Raw genomic sequence first — 24,471 nt, 5'->3', positions numbered from 1 at the left:
TCATTTTCAGGTCCCTGTGTTCCTTCAGTGGTTCTCGGGTTCATACGACGGAACCTCACAGCAGGTTTGAGCACACGTGATGTCGCAGTTATTAGTTGAACAGCTAACGACAGACCGGTGTGGACAAACTGACATCACCTGGTTGAGAGTGAGTCAACGGCTGCTGCTCCTCCGTCCACAGACACCTCCGCACAAAATACAAAGAGTAAAGACACATTTTCATTTCTCTCGTACCTGCCTGATCAGTAACCACGGAGCACCGCGCTGGCATGTAAACTGTTTATTTTAGATTGGACTGATAATCTGATCAGTTATTTAATCACAATAAATCCAGCTGATTTATAAGAATATGTCAGAAGCATCGTATTTACAAACAATTTATTCATCCAACGATTTTTGCTCTTAAAAACAAAACTAGAAACACTTTTTTTGTTTTTTTTACAGTAGTTGAAAGGGAATGGTGGGACGTAGCACACGCTGCTGTGTGTGTGTGTGTGTGTGTGTGTGTGTGTGTGTCTGTAGAGAAACTACAGTATTTCAGTTCGTTCAACCGTCACTCACATGTCGGCCGCGGTCCAAAACCTCTCAGAGCTCGTTGTGCTCGAGTCCCCGACTTGAGATCTTGTTGGATAAATCTTGCATGTGTTTCTTCATCTGGAAATCAAACAATGAAATATGTCCTGTTAGTTTGTGTGGTAAAATCAAACATGCTCTTCTTGACACAAATGTACAGTTACAATAAATCGCAGGAGAGAAAACATTAATCAACATGAATAATTGGGTTTAACCGAGTCTAAAAATAATTCCCTCTGGAGCTCTTGAACTGTGTCCAACAGCCATTTGTTCATAACAATAAATGCAGGAATGAGAGACTCATTATATTCATCATTATATGAATTTCCGCTGCAGGTGAATGGCCATTGACTCAGTAAGGAGCCTCTTCGCTGGGACTCACCTTGTAGCCCATCTCCCTGGTCTTCTCGGCGAGTGTGTTGTACTTCTCCTGGTTCCTCTTGATGTGCTCTTCGTCCCCTAAAGTCTCCACGTGTCTCAGCTTCTGGTGGGACAGCTCCAGCTGCTCCTGGTAATGGCTGTGCTTCTCCACCTTGGTCTCGAAGTGACGCAGCTCCTCCTACGCCGACGAGGAAAAAAGAGGGCGTCGAGCATGAGAGTTGTGTAAGTTCAGCTCGCCCTCCGTGACACGCACAGCTGCGCCGCCGAGCTGATTCGCACCCTGAGAGGTGACTCGCGCAGGAAATGTCAGAGAGAACTGAATATTTATCCTGTGATACATCTGATCTCGGAGCCAGATAGCTTTTAAAACGCTGAAACTCAGACGCTCGCTGCATTTCTCTGCTCACGTAACAGAGGGTGAAAGGAGCTCAAAGAGGCACAGAGGAGCGGACCACTTGTGAACTTTAAATACATAATGCATTAAATGTGATTATAATAAGTTGCGCTCTGTTTGGTGGCTCACCATACACAATTAGTGCTTCGCTACGGTGAAAACTGCAGTTACTGAAAGAGCACTTAATTCAAAAGTTTTTACGAGTTATACTCCGATAGAAGAAAAACTGTTTTCTACGAACCGACTGGTGAAAGCAGAAGTGACAAAAAACAACCTTGTCCCCAGAGACGTAAGCGCTACCTTGAGAGAGTCCAGCTCGTCGTTGCTGAGGTTGGTTCTCTTGGCGGCCTCCCACAATTCAATCACACGAGGCTCCCGAAACTCTGCAGAGCAAGAACAGACGGAGGGGAAGATGAGGAGATAAATAATCCGAGGAGACAGTTCGGAGCCGCAACGATACTCAAGAGGGAGGCTGCAGATACTTCATACGATACAATCAGAACCACCAGACACCCCCTCGGTTGCTCCATCAGTTTGAATAGAAACACAACATATGAAAGAGGAAAGCTGCGTGTGTTCAAACTTCAGCTTTGAGGTGCTGTCAGATATTTCTCTTCCCTCCTGAAGTCTTACAAGAAACTGCTTGTGTAACAAAACCAGATGGGAAAAAAAAAAAAAAAAAAAAAGATTGTTTTGAGGCAGGAAGTGAACAAGCAGTTGAGAGAGGAACAACCTGGAGGGGAAAGAGGAGAGAAGACGTAACGGAGGGATTATGAGTCAGCAGAAGGGAGCTCGCCATCATCTCAACTCCCCGACAGACTCTCAGTGAAACCTGCACGAACTCTGCAGCACGGTGACGTCGGCGAGGAGCGCAGCGATGAAAGACTACAAAAAACAACAACAACCATATCACGAGTCTAACGGATGTTTTCTCTGCTAAACAGCACGAGGACGGAGCTGGTTTATGTCTTATTATGACTGATGATCCCAGTAATTTAGCTGATGAGATAAATGGAGAGCGGGACTTGAGATGCAAAAAGAGACAAGCTGTGTGTGTGTGTGTGTGTGTGTGTATGTGTGTGTGTGTGTGTGTGTGTGTTTTCTCGCCCTCACCGCTGTCCTCGGTGAAGCCCTCGTGGCTGAGCTTCCGGAGGCGTTCGAAGCCCTGGTTCAGGTCTCTCATCTTCAGCTTCAGGTCCGTGTGCTTCTGCTGCAGAACGTGTTCTTTGGCGTCGCCCTCCAGGGGGGAGATCACGTTCTTGTGGATTTCTGTTGAGACGAAGGGGGGAAAAGATGGAGAGGTGAGGTGATTGAGGCAAGGTGGGAGTTTAACGCCGACATGGTTGGATGGCCGGGTCGGTCGGGGCGAAGGGGGGGCTGGGGGTGGGGGTGAAGGGCAGAGGAGATAAGGGGAGGAAATGAGGAAGAGATGACAGAGGGAGCCATGGATAGAAAAAGCAGCATTTAATAAGGAGAGTTCCATTGGAGCTATAAAATAACCTGTAAAAATGTTATATGGCTGCTTTAACCTCCATATATCAGATTTATTTCTCTACAAGAACCCCGAGTAGCCGACAAGTACAGTAGGGTAGTCGGCCCACATAAAGGAAAAAAATAGGTGTTTTCATTTTGAATTTTGAGAGTAAAGTGGAAATGTCAAGAATAAACTTGATATTTTAAGATGGAATTTTATGGCACTATTTTCTTGTCATTATTTTTTCTTTAAATTCCTTTACAAACTCATATTGCTCTTATCTATTCTAACTCATCTTTTATTCTAGCTCCTATTTCTCTGAAACTGTTTATTATTACCGCTTTCATATCTTTACATTTCATTGTCTTCATTTTTGTTATTGTTTACTTTTCTTAACCTATTTCTTATTTCACTCTATTTTACTAATCTTACTGTAATTTTGTTTTTTTTAATTGTTCTTAAATTAGAAGTGCACAAAAACTGTATGAAAAGTTCTATATAAACAAAGTTTGATTGACTGATTTCTTCAAAGGCCAAATCTTTATTACCCCACTGTGTTAATGCGCTAAAAAATAAATCGTTTTACTTTCTTACTAAAAAACTATTTTGAAGTACAATTTTTTCCAGTTCATCTGCACCAGACTTTGGAGAATATAGTTGTTTGATTTATTCTTTAAGGAATATATCAAAAGGTCAACATTAATCTTGAAATGTCAGGTTTAGTCCTCTTCTTTTCCCTCCTTAATGTGCCCCTAATACTCTGTCTAATATCAATATATGAGTTAATACCTCCGTGAGGTTATGAGATTTCTGCCCGTCTCACCTCAGAAAAAGGTAAAACCGACATAGACAGACAGCAGGGCACAGACTGAATGATAACAGCTGACATTTGGATCAGAAGACAAACGAAAAAAAAAACAAAAAAAACTGGGGAATCCAGACGGGCAGCGGATGGAGGAGGTGGAGGTGGAGGAGACTCCCCTCGAGGCAACATGTGATTGGCTCAACGTTTAAGAGCATCAGACAAGCAGAAAAATACCGCCGGCTTTGTTTGAGAAGAAATGAAAAGTTCTGACATAAAACAGCTGCAAAGCGTCAGTCACATCTGACAGAGACGTTCAGGTCCTCCTCGTGTCTCTGAAGAACAGCGAGGCCTGTCAGCTCCGCTTAAAACTCCCAGCTGGATGTGACGTGATGAGCGGTGATGGAGCGGAGAGGCGGTGGAGGGGCAACATGCACGGCCTGATATCCGCCACCTACGTGACACGACCGCTCGGCCGAACAGACAGACAGACAGACAGACAGACAGACAGACAGACAGACAGACAGGCAGGCAGGCAGGCAGGCAGGCAGACAGCCAGCACTGCACACCTGTATATACCTATAACATGTGCACACCTACAAACAGCACACGCAGCAGCCAGATGAGGACGACCGAGGGGGAGATTTTTTTAGTGCATTATTTTGCACCTAGAAAATACAAAACAGATCTTATTTATTAGAGAAATAGTTTGTTTGTACATATTTTACGTGGGGCTTTGAACCCTGGGCTGTTTTCAGAGTTATTTCACTACCTCCTCATTCATTGTCGGGGCTACCCGTTTTTTCCGAGGTGGTGCGACACGTGAAGGCGGTGATTCCCACGACTCACCCTCGGTCCTGCTGACGGTGTCCATGAGGATGTCGTACTCGTGGGTCTTGTCCTTGTGGTGCTGGAACTCCCTCTTCAGGCTCAGCAGCTCCTCATTGGAGAACTTTCCGGAGTTCTTGGCCTGCCGGCGGAGGAGCCGCATGAAGGTGATTGGTCAAAGTAATCCACAAGCAATCAATACTTAAAACAGTGCAGCTGCCCGATTACATGTTTGAGAAAGTATCAGGCACAGAAACGCCTATAAAACACACAATCGATCAACTAACTGGACTGTTATAACACTATCTTTACACTGAATATGTAATGAATACATGGCATACTTTTACTTATCTAAAGTTTAAAGTTTTATTGTTTGCAGCTGCAATTAAGCGGAGAGATTTTAATGATTTCATTTATGTGAATTGCGCTGCAACACCTAAACTCCACTGCATGAGATAAAAACATGGAATTATTGGCGAGATTTTAATTGCTTTGTCTTTTCTCAAACACAATCGCTATAATTTGTGCTTACAAAAAGCTGCCATTGTGCAAAGTCATGAAAAACTGGTCATTAAATGACTTTAGACTTAATTGCTGTAATATAACCCGAGAGTAGAGCTTCTCCACCGGCGTGCTTTGTGTGCTGCAGAAACATACATCATGTGCAGCACGAGCTTTTAGAAAATCTTTCTTTCACACACAACCGTGCAATTACTGTTTCAGATGTAAGAGGTGCAATCAAAGACTGCCGAGGCTGCTGCGTGACAAGCTCGTAACTGTTACTTCAAACGCTCGTAACCTCGTAAAATGTTCGCTGCTCCGGATCTTTTGTATTTAAAGCTGAGTGACGTGTCTGTAGTAGCTGAACTGTGGTGTCCTCATGGCTGTGGTGGGTTTTTAATAAAAATGGCAGCGACAGGGGAGCAACAGGAATCCCACAATGTCACTACAAAGAACGAGAGCGTAAAAATGAAGGCAATCGTACCCAGAAGAAACACAAACCTTGTTCCAGAGTTTGTCCAGTCGCGGATCGTCGAAGACGTCTCCCTCTTTGGCGTCGTGGTCTTTCAGGAAGTTGCTCTCCAGCGGCCTTGTGTCCCTCTTCCCGTCCATCCCGTACTTGGCCAGGATGACTGCCGAGTGAAACGACCCGTTAAGACTTTCATCAAAACTCTGTGGTCTCTCGGGGAAACAACAAAACGGCAGGAAGCTGATAAACAAGTAAACGTGAAGGATGTTCATCATTTGAAGCCCTCGACAGTAACTCATTCAAAGTCACCGTTGGAGCCATAACGTGGTTTTTGTTTCATAATGCACAACCACCGTCTCTACCATGGAGACGCCGACATTTGAAGAGTCCAGAGAGTCCAAGTGCTCTCAAGAACACCCGCAGGAATCAACAATTAAAGTTCAGATCAACTTCCTACAGGAGAGAGGAGTCTTCGTCAGCTGCCTTCGCATTGAGCACAGGAGCGAGGACGTTCGTCACGCTGCTCGTTGACATTCAATAGAAACGAAGGAGAAGCCGCACAGAACACTTCATTCAATCCAAAACTCAGCAGGACGTCTGCAAATACAAGGTGAACATAAGAAGAAATAAAATCTAATCTAAATGCATCTAAGGGCACAAATTCATGTTTCACAGGACATTTAACTAATTGTGTCGCCACAATTAGTTTATTTTAATTTTTTTCTGCAGCAAACTGGTTAAATATTGGACAGAAGGGACTTTGCTCTGACGAAGCTCTGCCCTCATTATTCTGCTCCAGTAAAGCGTTACTGCGGCAGCTGATTCAGCACCATCACAGCACTGTTTGAAACCCATCAGAGTCACATATTAACCACTGACTCTTCATTAGAAGTCTGTCCTCATAAAGAGGGTGAGTTTAAAATCCTCATAAACAGGGTGCAGCTTGATCTCTGTAGTACTTCTGGACTTTAGTTTACATTTTATGTTTCAAGTGAAGGCTCTTCACCCACGTGATCCAATAGAAACAGTAAAACAAGCTTTTACACTCAATGATCAACCGATTTGCAGAAAACAAATTGTGAGAATTTGACTGTTGGCAAGATCAACTCCACCACAGAGGAGCGAGGAGCAAGGAGGAGGAGGAGGAGGAGGAGGAAGAGGTCGGAGCAGGTGGACTGAGATGCCACATGGAGGGAAGTGTCCACCGGCTGCAGAGTGGAAGCTGGCTCGCTGCTGGCTCGCTGCCAGCTGGTGCTGAGGTGGAGACACCTTCATGCACTCACACAGGGTTTCATCAACACATGCCATGCCATGCCATGCCTGTCCTGTCCTGTCCTCTAAACATGTGGATACAACGCATAGACTTGCTAGATACTATTTTGTTTACCAGCTGGTTTACAAAACTTAAAACATATTTTAGAATTTCTTGTAAACTGTCTCCATGTCCAGAAATATGTAGTTTGGACTCAAGTATGTCCAATACGTCATCCTGATCCTTTACCATAACATTTTTTGTACATAAACAAACAAAAACAAAAACAAAACAAAAAAAATCCATGTACTTGCCCTATAATTAATTTCTCTCTGTCTCTGAAGGTCATTGAAGGACACCTCAACTAAATTAAAGCTGTTTTTCGACTGGTCTCTATAAACTACTGGCTTTGAATGAGAAAACTAATGAACACTTGGCAGAATCGAAATTTTCTGAACCGTTCAGAAAGCCGTCACAGATTCTGATCGCTAAAAAGTAAAGAGCCGGTGCTTTTTACTTTTTTCGTGTACATCAAAATAGCTTTAAAGTAAATGCTGTAATACTTTCACGTTTTACCATCTGCTTAATGTTTGATGGCGTTTTTGGTATTTGGTGATTATCAGCAGGTATGTGTTCAAAATAACTGACATTTCAAGCATAATTACTTGTCAAAGAAATCCAATAAATTCCAGCACAGCGTGGCACTACTAAGGTCATGGACTGAATATTTATGGCAGAGTGGCTGAGGACAGAGCGAGGACACGGTTTGATCTCCTGCATCGGTCTCACCGTTGAAGTTGCGTCGCAGTTGGGCCTCTTTCTCCCCGTTTTCATCCAGACCCTCCACCTTCATCTTCTTCCACTGCAGCTCGTCTTTCTCCTGGATCTTCAGGTCACTGTGCAGCTCAGCCTGCCGCACCGGAGACAACTGCGTCTGTCAAAACCGAAAGGAGCCGCCAGTTCAGGGCTTGTTTAGACAGAAGGATGGAGAGGGTTTGCAGTGAAGACAGACGGACGGACGGACAGATAGGATGCAGCAGATACCCTGCATGACAGCTGCAGCTTAATTGTTATAAAGTAGTAAAAAAAAAATAATAATAATAATTAAAAAAAAAAAAAAATATATATATATATATATATATATATACATATATATATTTTTTTAAAAATTATTATTATTATTTTTTTACTACTTCAATCAGACTTCAAAGTTGAACCTACATTTAGCAGTTTTATATATATATATATACATATATATATACATATATATATATATAAAACTGCTAAATGCTAAATATATATATATAAATATATATATATAAAAATGCTAAATGTGTTTTATATATATATATATATATATATATATATATATATATATATATATATATATATAAAACTGCTAAATGTAGGTTTAACTTTGAAGTCTGATTATAACCCATATTTGACTAATAATCTGAATGAAATACTGGATTATGAAACTGGACCATTTTAACCTAAAAAAAAATAAAAAAAATAAAAGCTCACACTGGGGAAGTTTTAATTTTCAAAATGTTCAACATGTCAGTCATCATCCTGCCTTATTAGTGGAGCTTTTACATGTTCCTACCAGAGAAATGCTCAAAACGAGTTATTTTGTTCTGTCTGTTGATCAAACGATGTCTCCTGTTTACTTCATTATTAATCTTCTTGATTAATTGATCAAGTTGTTTGATCTTGAAAAGAATTGTGTTAGAAATGTTGACCAGTGTTTCCCATCAGGCCACGTGGTTCATCACAACACAAAGATGTTCCATTTATTATCACGGAAGACTAAAAGGAACCTGGAAATATTCACATTTAAGATTTGTTTTTCATTAAAAAAACAAAATTAAATAAAAAAATGACTCGACTCATTTTCTGTCGATTATCTTATGAAGTCACAGTTGGTGAGGTTCCGTATGTCTGTAAATGCTTCTCGGATACGAACCCTTTGAGCTTTCTCCCAGACCTGGTTCAGCTTCGCGACCCTGAACTCCACCGTCTGTCCGTCACCGCCGCCCGGCTTCTGCTCATTCACGTCCCGGGAGTATTTCCCGGCCATTACGCCCGCGCCGAGACACAGAACCGCGACGAAACACTGCAGCCTCATTTCAAAGTGAACTACAGGCAACAAACGGCGAAAACAAAACAATGGTTAGCCCAACGAAAAAAAACAAATTTGTACAAACGGTCTGTTGTTGTTGCAAGTCATGTGCTCCAAAGGGGCGGGGGGGGGGGGGAAGGAGGGGTGGCAGTACTTCCTGAAGAAGTGCATTCTGGGATACGTCGTTTTTACGGCTCGGGCTTCCGGTTCTTAGTACAGCCGCTTCGACCCGTTTTAAACTACAACGCCTGGAATGCGGCGCTGCTCAGTTACCTAGCAACGCAGCTGCCGAACCCCGCGCGAGCAAATAGGAAGCCTCCACGCGTTTACAGTGCGCGTGACAGCGCTGGATGCTGCTCACTGTCTTCACGTGACGGGTCGCATTTAAAAAACAACCACAGCGCTTCACACACACGTTGGAAAACACACTTCCTACATTTACTGTATTCCTGACGAGGACTTCAGGATTATTCAGATTATAAATAGACAATATTTTTCCTTCAAAGACTGATTTAATTTTTGTTTGTTTTAAAGATGAAATCCTTAAAGCTGCACTGAACTTGCTTTATTCTTAACAGACCTGTAAAATTAAATGTTGAGCTATATCCTCTGGAATAAGTTTTAAATGTTTTCATTGTGATTTTTGACATATTTTTGACACACAAATATTGTTTTATTAAAGTAAACCGCTGATAGTGCATTGAATTTATATCGTAGTCTTTTGACTTCATTGTTTTATTATCAATGAAAACGCAACTAGCTCATATGTAACACGTGATTCATTTCGAACAAAGGTCACGGAGAATTTTTATGCTGTGTATTTATGTGTTTTTAATGAATATCAAAGATTGTCATAGAACTGGATGTTTAAACATCGCACCATCTTCGACACATAGAAAGTCCTCAAGAGTTTAAAGGAGTCACAACGAAGAAATGCAAGTACAACACAAACCTAGGCAAGTGTGAATTAGATAACGCAACACACACACACACACACACACACACACACACACACACACACACACACACACACACACACACACACACACACACACACACCGAGCCTTGACATTTTTTTTTTTTTTAACAAACCATTCATTCCAATGCACCAGAATAACTGAACTGAAGTCATTTAAACTGTATTAAACTTGGAGAACCAACAGGGAAACAGATGGAGGGACATTATTTTGTGCCCACTCGACTTGATAAAATTGCTTTAGAACTTTAATGTCAATAAATCTGATTTGGCTGAAACTGAACTGAGTTGAAGTGAAAGCGAGAGAGAATGAATAATGGCCTTGTGGGTAAGCGCCGTGCAGCAATACACAATAGCTCCACAAAAGAGCAAAACAAATCACATAATCTCTCAGTGATTTTAAAAAGTCAATCTACCATTTATCACCAAAGTCCTTTAGTACTTACCGGTCAGAGGAAATCAAATTAAACTGTTATTTGAAAAAACAATTCCACCCTTAAAATACTTTGTTTAAGAACAAACAGTCACCGTCGACCTACACAAACAGCTGAGAAAAAAGACTTTCATGGAGGTTTAATGAAATTTGAAGAAACAGCAGACTAAGTGCAAAAAAAAAAGCCAGGAGTGTCATGTTTTGACATTTTAGTTGAACCCATAAGGTCGATATTGAATCAAATTAGGAACAAAATTAGAGGGAGCATTAGCAAGTGGCCGATCCATGAATACCAAAAGTTATATCTCATTAGTTTAAGACTTTGTTGACACGTAGTTGGAGGTTATGATCTCACTTTTTCGATAAACTTTGCACTCAAATCCCACATTTGCATGAATGCAGGACCTTGTACAGTGTAAACTATCTTGATCTTTTCCAGCCACTAATATCTTTATCAACCTTTGTTATGTGACATGATGATGATGATGATGATGGGCAACGTTGGCTCACATTCATTATTACTTTTCTTTTTCTTCCGATTTTCTATCATTGTGCCCAATGAATATTCAACTCAAATAAATAACCGTCTTTAAAAATTCTACGTCAACAAATTAAGTTTACACTTTGGCAAGTGTAATAATTTGTGTCTACTCTGCTTGGCAGAAATGTGCTCCTCCGTAGTCTCGTTAAAGTTGAGTTATTGAAAATCTGTGAAATTCAAATGTGATGTCATATATCCAAAGGGATAGAAGAGAGAGAGAGTACCGGAGGTGGGTTTGGTTCTGATTCGGTGTGTGAAGCCTTCAGAAATATGGTGGCTGCCGGAAAGAGTCTCTGGAGCGGCGAGTCAAGAAGCAGACAGAGATATTAGCCCGGTGGAAAGCTGTGGCACAGCGAGCGGTCCTCAGCGCCACGACGGTTGCATAAAGCATGTTTGATGACGGCATCATTTTCTCTCCCTTTGGCTTTCGTTAGGCGGAAAGAGAAAAATGAAGACAGGAATACAAAACAAGATAATAATAATAATTAAAAAAAAAAAAGCTGACAAGCAGGTGTTTGATCCACAGATCTTTTTGTCCTGTGGGTGTGAGGGAAAGTCCTGATGAAATAAAGGATGCATTCAATTACTGACCATGAACAAACACAGTCATTAAGACCAAGTAATTGCAATAAACAGGCTTCGATTATCTTATTACTTGTGCTAATTTAACTGCAGGGAACAGCAGGACCAGACATGGCATTAGTGTCTCGGCTCGGATTTTGAAGTTGCTTCGGTGGGAGAGAAAAAAACGTTTTCTTTTTAAACGTAATGCATTTTTAATGACTGCAGATATATCATGTATGTATGTATGTTTGCTGATGAAGGGAAAGAGGAGAGTTGATTTCCCCTGCTTGATCTTTCATTACATTTTCCATGTTAAATTGTTACCCAGTTCAAACCAAATGAGCCCTCTCGCATAACACTTCTTTCCACATCGGGGTATTAATACTGTGTTGTTTGGCTTCGTTTTGGTTCAGAATCCAGTTGTAGGTGACGTTAAAAACAAAAGAAACAGAACTTCAAAAAGTGTAATTTGTAAAACGAGCATGTAAAATAACCCACATAGCTGAGGTGATTTATGGTAAATATGATCTGACATGAAATTATCTTTGAAGAGCTGAAAATAGACTTTGTGAAGGAAAGTTATGCTGTATATTATGACCTGAAATGAAATACAGCATATGAAATGCTTTAGAACGGTTCTACATTTGATTATAGACTGTTTATCTGTGGAGTTCATCAAATTTTGAACACAATCAGGAATTCATTATAAATGATGAATAAATTATGAGGTGTTACATCTACTCCATTGAATAATTATTTTAAACAACCACTGGAAGTAATTCTGCCCTTTAGAGTTGGTGACCCAGACTCTCTGGCAGTCTGTCAGCTGTAGGATTTCTATTTTAAAACTTACTGGGACGGGGAAGCAATACATTTTTAATAGGAAATGGATATGGCTGGTGTGTCACTGATAGCATATCTAATATCATGTGTGCAGTGCTGCCAGTAACGTGCCCTTCTGCCATACAGCCGGCTTCACCGAAGCGGAAGGAAATCACTAAATTCACTCACACCAGCAATCAAAAGTTCACTTCCAACTACATACAGCAGCTTGAAAGAAGGCTGCAGTTATTCTTAAAGGAGGAAAGGAAAAAGTGAGGGAACATTTTCACACAGCATATTAGTTTAGCTTGATACGGTGCCTCCACTCACCTCTGCTGCCAATTTGATCCAGTGGCTAATCGCAGTACTCAAACAACAACAACAACAATAAAATCCCCTTGTGCAGCCTAAAATCAATTTTCCCTGTAGACCATAATTATAACAGATATCTATGAAGCAGTTGAGAGAACACCTCCTTGGACGACAATAGTATGTCGTCCAAAATATCATAAAAAAGTCAAACTAGCATGTCGTCTGAAATATCATAAAAAAGTCAAACTAGCATGTCGTCTGAAATATCATAAAAAAGTCATGTCGTTCAAAATGTCTGAAAAATGAGTTAATAAAGAAAATGAGTTGGCAAAAAGCCAGATACACAGTAACATGATTATTCTCCTAGTTTGTGTTTTGTGTTGAAGAACAGCAGCCTGTAGATCTGCTCTGCAGCTCTGAGGAAATGTAGATCTGTATGATCCTTCTGTTTGGATTTGTCACTATGAACTATGAGAGATTTCAGTTACAAGTTGTCACGTGTTATCTAGAGACATTGATAACGACCACTTTAAGAAAATCTATATCTTTGATTTATATCCAGATGAAAAGATGCATAAAAGACAAGAAACCATTTCTATTCTTTAGAAATTATCTTGTTTTTTTTGTTTGGATGTACAACTAAAATCTTTTGCTGATGCATTTAGCTGAAATGGCCTGAATATGAAAAAAAGAAAGCGAAATCAATAACAATTATTTCACTTTGTCATGCACTTTTTGTCCAAAAAAAAAAAATTACACGAGTGAATATAAATCCACCCTTTATGCCTGTAATAACCTCATCTATAAACCAGTCTACACCCAGTCTCAGTGGAAACATTTTGCAAGTCCATATCTTTACTGATATTAGCGTTGCTTTAATGTGTATATTTTTGCAGACATACTGATGGGATACGGGGGAATTTCTTCTGATTAAAACATCTGCTGTCTGCACGCCTGTGTGTGTGTGTGTGTGTGTGTTTGTGTGTGTGTGTGTGTGTGTGTGTGTGTGTGTGTGTGTGTGTGTGTGTGTGTGTGTGTGTGTGTGTGTGTGTGTGTGTGTGTGTGTGTGTGTGTGTGTGTGTGTGTGTGTGTGAAAGAGAGACAGAGCAGTGGATTCAATATTCATTAAATGTTCTCAGTCTGCTGACCTTTTCCTTCTTCCCTCCCTGAGTCCATGCTTCATTTGATTCAATAAGAGACGTTAATTTTCAAAGCAAACCTCCACTTACAGATGTATTTCCTGGGGGTATTGCTTTGTGTACAGAAAGAAGAGGAAAGGAGAGCGACAATATAGATCAGCTGGGAGGAGATGGATGACAATCGAATGGGGAAAGAAGGGAAAAAACAAAAAACAAAAAGAGGTGGATGAATAATGTGTTCTTTGTGGCAAGACCACCTCAAAGCTGTCATTTAGAGCTCAGGCATGATCCTTCACTCGGAGCAGGTGTAGAGTTTTTCATCTCTGCTGAAGCTTAAAATAAAGGCAGAGCTGGAGAGGAGCCAGAATGATCCCTAAATACCAGGAGTATGAAGAAGAGTTATGGTAATATTGTTTGACTGACACACTAGAAATAAAAGGTTCGTGTAGTGAGTACACAATGTGCAGTTGTTCAAATTCTCCTTCTGGCTCACCTGGGATGGAAAACAACAGAATCAACCGCTGTCTGACTGGTGTTTTCATAGCAGGAGAGACTTGCATACATTGATTTCATCATGTTATTGTTGGATATTCTATTCCATTTTATTGTTTTATTTCTTTTATGGAATTTAGTTTAGTTTTAAGTTAGCTTCTGTTGAAATATATCTTTTAAGCTTGCATGTAAAACATGTTCTAATGTTGTAATTTGTCTTGGTGAAAGGTGTTGTATATATAAAGCATATTATTATTATTATTATTATGTTGTGGACTGATGTATCATCTTTTCGAGGCTTATTTTCTAATTAATGACGGGATTATTTTCAGATTAACCACCAGAAAACTAAAAAGAAGGAGTGACTTTAGTTAGAAAAACCATGATAACTTGTGGGAAAAAAATTATTGACTTTGTATTTGATGAAATAAGTTGAATGGGAGTCTATGGAGCCGGAGACTTTTTGGAGTCAACCTCTGGTGGCACTCGGTGGTATTGCAATTTAAGGCACTTCTGCATCGGAACCATTTTTCAGGCCCGGAGGCTACGAACACTTTCATATACAGTCAATGGTTTCAGCTCACCCATGCGTAAAACAGTTCCTCATTAAATACATGCAATTAGACGAAGAAATTCAAATGTAACTGAGGAGGGAAACCTTTATGGGTTAAATAGTAATGAACAGGATTATTTAAACAGCATTTAGCAGATATTGATTTTAGAGGAAAAGAGGCTTTGTGCTGTGTGTCCATGTGTACTTGCACATGAAAAAAAAAAAGGCCAAGCTACCAGAGCCAAACATCTTGACTGCTGTGGATAGATGGCTGTATTCAGAGCTGACACAACAGAGCAGGCAGGAGCAGACTAACGCAGCATGACTGTTCCTCCAAAAGAGCATCTTTGTCCACAGACATCTATTTGTTAAAAGCCAGCTAAGGCCCGGGGCTCGCTCCACCGACCTGAGAGGGGAAATCTGCTGTCTCTCGCTCCCTCCCGGGCCCCGGCTGCTTGAATTGTACTGAAACTAGCACGGACTCAGGCAGGCAGCTGTTTTTTTTTTTGTTTTTTTGTCTGTTGCCCAGTTGTTGTGGAGAAACAGACCATCATGAAACACACACTGTCCAGTTGTACTTAAACCAGCTGTAACAAATATGACGGCAATTCCTTGAATGATTTCAGTCCTGGTTAGTTTGGTGACACCTATGGTTACCGCGGTAACAGCAAGTGCAGTTTAGCACTACCAGAACTCTGGAGGCAGCAGTTCCTCAAACATACAGCAAAGAAGTAACTGGTGGTTTCACAGTTTGCAGCCGAACAAAATCATGTTTTAATAAAGAAGTCAGTAAAGAGCCTGTTTGTCCTCGGCAACAAGTAAAACAGATTTCAGGCTGTATTTTTGGTATGAGTAGTCGTGAAGGTATGCAGCCTGACATCTGCATTTTTTTTTTCTTGTTTTTGAAGATTATTATTATTATTTTTTTATAAACATTTGTGGCCATTAATCTCAGTGACAAATACATTACTTTTCTTGTGACTCCTTTAGAGAAAAATCCACTCTCTGTTTGCCAAGTTGAAAATCAATAGGCAGCAGTAAATGTTTGGTTTTCATTAGTAATGAATTCATTCAGCTTCGGGAGAGCGAACCGTAAACAACGAGTATTATATCAGTGACATAAAATCACATTCTGATGCTGAATTACACACATGCATTATTTCCTACGAAGCTCTCGCATGTCAAAAGCCAATTCAATTCCACTGCAGGTATACACAGCACAGTATAGAGAGGTCCTTTTACAGTGTGAATATACTGAATGGTAATTGTTAATATAAATAAAATGGGGTTATTATTGCTTCAGCATGAATACTTTCCAATCCATCTGCCAGTAAAAAATTGTGACTGAAAAATGCAACAAGGTTAAAAAACAAAACAATAGTTGTGAGATTCTTTGATCAAATTGTTTTATGTTTTAGAGGCTGTAATTTGTGGCATAATTATTGTCCGGGTAGTTTATTTCACACTAAAATGAGACTGAGCCTCGTTGTTTGGTACCTTTTTCTCTGATACAGCCCGTCCTCCCGACTCCACCCTTCCACTTAATCTCATTCATCTAATTACTTCAGATTTGTGAAGCTTTGACTGCACCTTTTCCCATTCATAGCTCCTCCTCAGCCTCACTGTGTCCACCTCCCGCAGACTGCTTCGTCAAGATCTGACCTGAGTCATGCAATCAACAATCAACAGTTTCAGATTCTGCACCACAACTCTCTGAATAAATATTGTGCATCATGCATTTGAGCCAAAACACTGCACAACCTTAAAGATTGCGTGTTGTTGTGTCCCTCTGGACTTTCATTTTGTTACTGAAGATTAATGTGAGTTTGCCATAAAAATTTGATAAATGCCTCATTTTCACAACACAATTTTCAATTAAAATGTGGCCTACTGAGATTATTATGTTTTTTTTTTTTTGCATGTTAGAATAATTCATTAAACTGCCTGGAGGTAACATAAATGCCCTGCAACATGTTTTTATTCAGAGCTGTTGTTGGCTAAATATTTATCTGTATAAACTACTTAAGCACTTAAAGTCAATTTGGCAAAAAGGCGAGTATGAATAATCATAACAATGAAAGGATAATTAAACAAACTCTGTTTAAGTCTTTTCCAAGTACTTGAGGCACCTGAGAGTTGATTTTCTATTGACATATTCAACAACTAGGAGCTGTAAAATATGAAAATATTGATTCAATGCAGTCGTAAAAATCTTGTCTTTTGTCCTGAATTTGGACATTTTTTTTTACCTTATAAATGATCAGGCATCTGGGGAAATTGTTGACTGGAATAATTGTTGTGATTTCATCCCGGTATTGTGCCACCAGCACAAACAGGACCTTTTGGATTTTTCTGACAGCAAAGGCCTCGGGTATCACGATGAACCACGGATCCGCTAAGCAGAAGCATACGACTCCATTTACTTTAGTAATGCATGTGAATGAATGCGGGCCACACGGTTGCCCTTGAATTTGAAGAAGAGCAGAATGAAGAATGAATGAAAGCCCCCCGCGGTCCGGTGGTGAGCTGCCAAGTGGAAGATAAACAAAGGAATAGAGCTGTGAAATGTTTCCCTGGGGAGCCCGTCACTGACAAACAAAGACTGTGGGAACCGAGGTGGGCTTGGAAAAACTGAAAAACGAATACAAGCACACAAAACATACCATATATAATTAATACCCGTACCTGACACTTACTGTATGCGTTAGCAGGAGATAGTGTTTTATTTGAAACCAGTTTCTAGATCGATGAAGAGATTTTCTTTTTCTGTGTTAATCATGCGTTGCAGTTGAGATGTAATCTCAAGATGATTAAGATAAATGTCCCTAGACAATAGAAGGAGGGAGAAAGCAAAGGCGGATCTGAAAGAGAAGTAAGGATTAAGACGGAAACAGAGTTTTGGGTTTTGCTTGTCAGGAGGAATCTAATTTGTTTTCATGGAGCAGATGAGTTCCAGTCTGAACGTAGCTTCTATTGAAAAACCTATCACGCTATTCAATTTTGAAGTTGAGCTCAAAGTATTCATCTCTTGATTCATCCGTGTTGATATGTACTCTGCAGTTGGAAAAAAAACAGCTTATTCAAAAGCTCAGACTATTCAGTTTCCCAATTTATTGTAAATATAATTACAGTGAACATTAGATGCAATTTCAGTTACACCTCCATGGGTGACGGTGGAGGAAAATGATCATTTAGACACTGAGGTGTGGACGGAAGGACATTTTATTGAATGTGTGTGTGTATGTGTTATGAGATATTGTAAAAGTTTGTGGGACATGTCAAAGGGTGAGCAGACTACAGCTGGATTGAGGAGAAACTGTCATCTTTAATTCATAAGATGCAGGCGCCATCTCTGCACATAATGTTTCAAAGAGACAGAGACTGAGAGGGACAGACAACACGAGCGAAGTGAAATAAGGGACAAGGAAATGAAAACAGCTCAGCAGTGGGTGACCTTGCTTAAAGAGAGGACAGGGAGGCCTGTCATGTATTGGATAAAGGGATTTCCTGCAGGGTGCGACCTTATCTGTGCAACGTACACCTTTTTTTTTTCTTTTTTTTTTTCTTCTTCTTTTTTTTTTATCTATAAAAAGTTTAAAGGGAAAACTTCACCAATTTTACAAGTACCAGACCCTCGTCATCATGGTAACAATAACAAATGTTGTTAATCATGTGAGACGGTCGCAGTTGGATTCGGTTTAGGCACAAAAACGACTTGGCTAGATTTAAGAAAACAGATAATGGTTCAAGGTTAAAATAAGTACATTTGTTAAGTTACAAAAATATGTCAACGATAACTTTTGTTTTCATCCAGCGGTCTCCTGGAGGAAAGTCAGTCATGTGTTTGATCAACCTGACCTTAAGCTTGGTCACTCTTTATACTCCGTTATACTTCCACTTTTGCTCCTGTCATAATTACGATGTCCACTAGAGGTCACAATAAATGTAAATATGGTTCATATGGTTGTGCTTTAGGGAAGACGTTCTGCTTTGTTCAGCCATGCTAACCTGTACGGGCTCTCGGCCGGTTGGTTTGTCCAACTACATGATGAACTTCTGTGAAGACACTCATGGTCCCCAGAGGATGAATCCTAATGATTTTTGGGAACCCGTGGCTTTTTATGTGGCACCACAGGCAGGTCAAAGTTTTTCAGTTAGTTTTCAAATTTTGGTAACCAGATGATGAAGTCTGAGCACTCTTTGATCTTGTGCCACGATGCGTTTCATATTTGTGGAATGCATGGAAGACATTCATGACCCCTTTATGATTGTACTATCGTTGATGGTCTGCTGACGTTTCATCTTGTGACATCATCAGATTAAATGTTCAGCATGTCCGATACTTTGTTTTTTGACCAAATAGTGTACTTATGATAACCAATGATAATCTACGGTGGCTGCGAGACCTTCGAATAAGGACGAAGGTCCTCTACAGCTGGTGATCCTTTTTTGGGGGGCTTTTAAGAGGATAAGACTGAATTTTATAATCTTTAAAATGTCCTGTGTGCTGTCTGACCAGTTAAGTTCCTTTTTCCTGATAAATACAGGCGAATGTTTAAGCCTGAAGTGTGTGTGTCTAGTTACATATTTACTGTGCTGTAATAAGGGACAACAGGACAATGTTCCACACACAGCCTGTGTCTGCAATCATTTACACTTTTTCTTGTTAAGTCTCTACGAGTGCACACGCTGAGTATAACTAACATGGCACTGCGACTCTCGTCACCAATGTTCTGTAAAGTACTAGCCCCGAAGCTATGAGCTGCCTTCTGCGAATTACAGAAATGCACACAGTTGGGTTCTGAATTATTTCAAAGGCAAAATGATGATGTTTGACAATAAAAGCAGACAAATAAATTCCTGAGGTGAAACAGTCGTGTTTGTTGTCTTTCAGCATCCAAAAATATCCAATTTCTGTTGTTTTCTTCCTTTTTTGTGTTCTCAGATTTTTGTGACTGAATCCACAGTTCATCCCCTCAAACTTCGGAAAAACGCATCACTGGGAATACATATGTATAGAATATACTACACAATGCAAAATGCTGCCTGAGAGATGATTTAACCAGCCTTGACATTCTGTGTTCTTAATTTTACTACATGACAACGGCTTCTGGGAGCATCAGCTGTGAAGCGAAACATTAATGTGGCATAAAATACACAAATAAACATTTTATGACAGTTGGCCGGCGAACAACTTTTAATGATGCTCTGTAATTATGGGGAGGACAACACTATGAAATCAGCTGAGGAGAGATGTCCTCAGGCATGTCTAGTCAAGTATGTCACAATGACTTGAAACGATACAGTAGCCACAATAAAAACAAAACAATAAACAATAAAACAAAACAATAAATAAAGAAGATTCTTTTTCCTGAATATTGATTGAAATGAGATAGAAATGGCGCGTAACTTCGATCGTTGTTATGTTGTAAATGAAAATGTGTTCATGACACATTTACCATTAATAACATAAAAATATAATAATAATAAATTTTTAACAAATGCCCTCAAGGCGTTCTTGATATATTTGCGTTCACATTTGAAGAAATACCATCCAGGCGTTCCCTGAGATATCACGTGAATTATAATTATTATATAACACAACAAACCAACAAACTAAGTTTTAACGTGAGTAAAGTGAATAAAAATGGGATCCAGAGAAATCGTTTCAGATCAGACAGATTGAACAAACCTTGTTATTGTCAAAGAGTTTCCATGCAGGTCGTTGTTTAATAATGTGGAAGCAAAAAACGAGTGAACGAGATGTGGATCTACCGAATCTATGACTTTGCTGATGTGCTCGGTTGTTGTTGTTGTTGATGTTTTTCTATAAGCGCTAATGGGACCTTGATCGTAGAGGGCGAATGTGAGCCATAAAGGAGACAGATATACTGTGGTAAAGGCTGTGTGTGTGTGTGTGTGTGTGTGTGTGTGTGTGTGTGTGTGTGTGTGTGTGTGTGTGTGTGTGTGTGTGTGTGTGTGTGTGAGCAGCACAGCCAATAACAGAGGGGCTCTGGTGAGTCAGTTCTCATGTTCTCCTTCATCTCATATGAAGATGGACTCATGGCTCTTGCAGGCGCCGCTCTGGATGTCACACGGATGAATGTGGATCCTTTCAACAGGAAAGTTTCCAGATCTTTGTCTCTTATTTGCAAATATTTAAATGCAAAAGACACAAACTGTACATTTTAAAATAGTGACAAAGGACCATATGTTAGTCACTACAATGCTTAGTAGAAGACAGTAGGATTTATATTATGAGATAGTTACCACTGATTTTGTTTGATTTCTTCTGTTTATTGCAACTTAGTACACAAAGATTTCAGCTGTTGCGCCACATATCGGACCGTGATCTTGTTTTGAGTGCATATAGATCAGTGGCGTTTAGAAAGAAATTGAAATTATATTCAGTCTTTATTTTACATTTAATGCTTATAAAACTGTGTCTGCATATTTGGTACCGTCCCAAACATCTAACATCACAGCTTACAGAATGATTAGTTGTAGAGAAAGTGAAGTTAAAAGAGTCCTTTGTTTCAAATGATTTACTTGCTGATGTATTCCTTTGATGTGTATGTATACTGATGTATACTACGCACACCAGCTGGCTCACAGGTAGTTCAACTGTCCCACAGAGCTGACGGCGGTACGATGTGTGAGTCTATGTGCATTTTTACATGTGTGAATCCACCGGACGGTTTGTGTCCTTGAGTGATAATGGACAGATGTTTTTGCTCAGAGGTGCCCTTTACAAAGGCATAATGACGTATACCGGTCGATACCGACGCACCTACAACATACAATCTACTGCATTACTGCGAGAGGTTTATAGATTTTGTTTACAGTAAAAGCAGACAAGACACAATTATACAGAAGAATTTTGATGCAACATGTCATTTTTCTTGCACATTTTAGCCCGTTGTTGATTGTAGTCATTTTTGTCTTCTTGTGTTTTCTCTCCTGGTTTCTTTATTTGAAAATGCAAAAAGAAAACCTGACTCTGAACATCAGAAAATAGTCTCATGGTGATCTTTGATTTATCTCTATCTCTGTCATGTCCCGCTGTGACAAGAATTGTATCTCAAAACACCATAATTCTCTATATCTCTTCTAATAAAACAGTTTGCGACTGTATTTCATCCTGCAGCATCACATGCGAAGTGATACTTTTAAAAAGAGTGACAGAAAATGGAAGAAAGAAAAGTAAAGGACAAAATAAAAGAGACGGGACATGTGCACTTGGCAGCATTGATGTGACACAGGATGTTATTTCATATTTAGAATAACAGATTTTGTTTGGACACCTTGAACTCTACGATTCAGTGTTTTGCTCATAAATACGAGACAGCCTGTTACTCTGTCAAGAAGGAGGAATACTTCCTGAAAGGTAAGAGGACCAAACTGTCTGCACAACTGAGTGAGGAAGTAAACAAGTCAGCATTAAAGTGACTGAATATCGTGAGCAAAATTCCATTTCTGGATGTTTACTGTCTCTTATTTTAAGACTTTTAAATGCAGCCCAGGCTGAAATATATATGATAGAAATAAACTATATGTACGCATGAGTTCACTCTAATATCCTCCTGTCCTACACCTTAATAGGTGTTCTTCTCTGTACCAATTAATGACTGCACGCTTCACGGCTGCCTGAAGTGATTCAGATTCTGACCAAGTGATCAAACCAGCAGCTGGATCTCACGATTACACCTCATTAACATCTTATCAAAGCCGAACAATAAACGAAAAGCAAATGGCAGCTCTCACTGGCCCCGTGTTAAATTAGTTCACAGAATGTCGCCCCCGAGAAATGCATTCAGCGTATTTACTGCAGCCGTGCTTTGATTAAAAGGTTTAATGGCTGCAGGAGGAAATAATTACATATTAATAATTGTGGTAATTACAGAGGGGAGTCCTCACAATACCTGATTCAGCTTCGACTCCGACAGAGTGAAGCTGTTCAGAGTGTCTACCTCCAACATGCTTTAATTATTTTCAACCAAATGATCGATTGTGCAGGTCGACTCTTGGGTTTACATTTGAGATTGGAGGCTTTCGCTAAAATAAATAAGGAGGCAGGGCCAACACGATATCCTGCATTTATACATTCTATCAGGTGATTGACAGAATTGGTTGTGCTCATTTAGCAATTGTAAATTGCAGCGATATTAATGTTGCTGGGTTGCCTGTGGCTGCAAAAAACTCAACCAGTCAAGAGAGTGAGGACAGCTTGCACTTATCCTGAAAGACAAAACTTGGGGGTTAAAAATCCCATTAAGGCTTTCTTGCTATTCATGAAGCTGCACTGAAAAAAAAACAGGAAATCAGCTCGGAGCATCTTTACATGTCTTTCATGTAGATTATGAATTCTGGGCAGAAACAGGAAGCTGTTTACAGACTGTAATGAGTGAATCAATCTGCATCTGTAAATGTGGGGTTTCGGTTAAATGATGCTCTTTGAAACAACTTTTATATCAGAAATGTGATTTTTCTTTTTTAAAAAGAGCTCCAATGTTGTTTAACACTGTCGGACTCAGAAAAAAAAAGTTACACATTGATTAGAATCAAGATATATTTATTTTACATTTATTCCATGCATTTTTCATCCTCGTTGTCACTCACAAAGTAACGTGTGTGTTATTCAGGTAGCAGCTACTGTAGCCTCGAGCTGTGGCCTTAAATAGACACGAGAAGCCAGCTCAAAAGGTCTGCTAAGTTCACTTCTTTCCACCTCCACACCCCCATATTATTTCATTTTCACCACTGTAGTCTTGAGAACCAACCAACGCTGACTCAAGTGACATCACTCGGGGCACTTTATCGGCTTTTGCACACGACAAGCGGCTTCGTGCAACTTTTTGCACATAGTATCCCCGACGACCTGCGAACAGACCAGAGCGGCTCACAAGACGATACCGTCGCTGCGAGTGTTGTAAGCAGTTGCCACTCCATCAATGTCCACACGGGCTAAAAGGATGAAAGCTGTGTGCCGTGCAGCTCTCCGTATTTACATGATTTCTTGGCACCGTGTGCGTGGCCTGAAATTTGCCACAGCCTTTGAAGCTTCCTTAAAAATTCCCTCGACTGTAGGTGGGCAGAGACGGCGTGTGTGGTAGAGCTCAGATTCTTTCTTGATCGTTATGATTCTCCTTTAACATTCACGTAGTGGTAATGACACGTAACAACTTTTGTGACTCAGCAGTTCATGTTAATATCAAATTAATAATGCTCTGCATTACAGTATTGTAGGATTCAGGGAAGCAACCACACAGTCTGTGCTTTGTAATGAAATGATTTACATATCTGTTACCTCCAGTTCCATTTATCCCATAATTTCATTATAAAAGCCGGATTTGAGGATTTCTCTGAAAAACACGTTTGAATTTGGCCCTATGGCTTGTGTGCATGTGTGTCTCTGCAGCATGGTGTCATGTACTCCCACCGGCCATCTGGACCTGCTGTTCACTCTCTCTGCTTCCTACAGGTAGTACAAGGCGAGCATCGCTGCACTTGCCAACAGAGCATTGGTTACCTGGCCGAGCTGCTCTTGTGCACAGCAACACACATGCTCACGGAGGCTTTTGTTTCATCGATGTCAAATCTGTTTTTCTCAAGGTACTTTTCAGTGGCCTGACTATATTTCAGCATCCTCACAGAGCCAGCTGCTTACAATCACTGTGGTCTGTTTGGTGTTTGCTGGAGGCAGCTGTCATGTTGAAGAGACTGTACTACAGATGACAGCTGCTCTCCTTTAATAAGACACAATAATGAACCTGTCCTCCACCTGACAGGACAAATGCACAACTCACTGGGTTGTCACAGGTCTTTTAGTCTGATTATAAAACA

The 24,471-nt window shown here is 40.2% G+C and overlaps 1 protein-coding gene across 1 annotated transcript; it reads right to left on the bottom strand.

The window, feature by feature from the left end:
- Window positions 1-361: 361 nt before the first annotated feature.
- lrpap1 (low density lipoprotein receptor-related protein associated protein 1) lies at window positions 362-8,921 on the bottom strand. The gene is made up of 8 exons (XM_069165862.1): window positions 8,641-8,921; window positions 7,464-7,608; window positions 5,455-5,585; window positions 4,474-4,594; window positions 2,462-2,617; window positions 1,649-1,731; window positions 956-1,132; window positions 362-654 (listed from the first exon to the last, which is right to left on the bottom strand). The coding sequence occupies exons 1-8, from the start codon at window positions 8,800-8,802 to the stop codon at window positions 586-588; spliced, it is 1,044 nt and encodes a 347-aa protein (XP_069021963.1). The 5' UTR covers window positions 8,803-8,921; the 3' UTR covers window positions 362-585.
- Between the last annotated feature and the right edge of the window lie 15,550 nt (window positions 8,922-24,471).

The sequence above is a fragment of the Embiotoca jacksoni genome, unplaced genomic scaffold (genome assembly GCF_022577435.1).
Source record: "Embiotoca jacksoni isolate LCO1_2020_lvr unplaced genomic scaffold, fEmbJac1.0.p SCAF_36, whole genome shotgun sequence".
In the NCBI taxonomy this organism is placed as follows: Eukaryota; Metazoa; Chordata; class Actinopteri; family Embiotocidae; genus Embiotoca; species Embiotoca jacksoni.
Note: the sequence above shows the minus strand (reverse complement) of the source record. Positions and strands in the feature narration are given on the sequence as shown.

Bases quoted from the DNA above. Each gene is read 5' to 3' on its own strand.
- lrpap1 (XM_069165862.1), bottom strand. From the start codon at position 8,802: ATGAGGCTGCAGTGTTTCGTCGCGGTTCTGTGTCTCGGCGCGGGCGTA. The intron at 2,618-4,473 runs GTGAGTCGTGGG...TCGTCTCAACAG, and splicing joins CACCGTCAGCAGGACCGAGG to AAATCCACAAGAACGTGATC. The intron at 1,133-1,648 runs GTAGCGCTTACG...TCGTCGGCGTAG, and splicing joins ACGAGCTGGACTCTCTCAAG to GAGGAGCTGCGTCACTTCGA.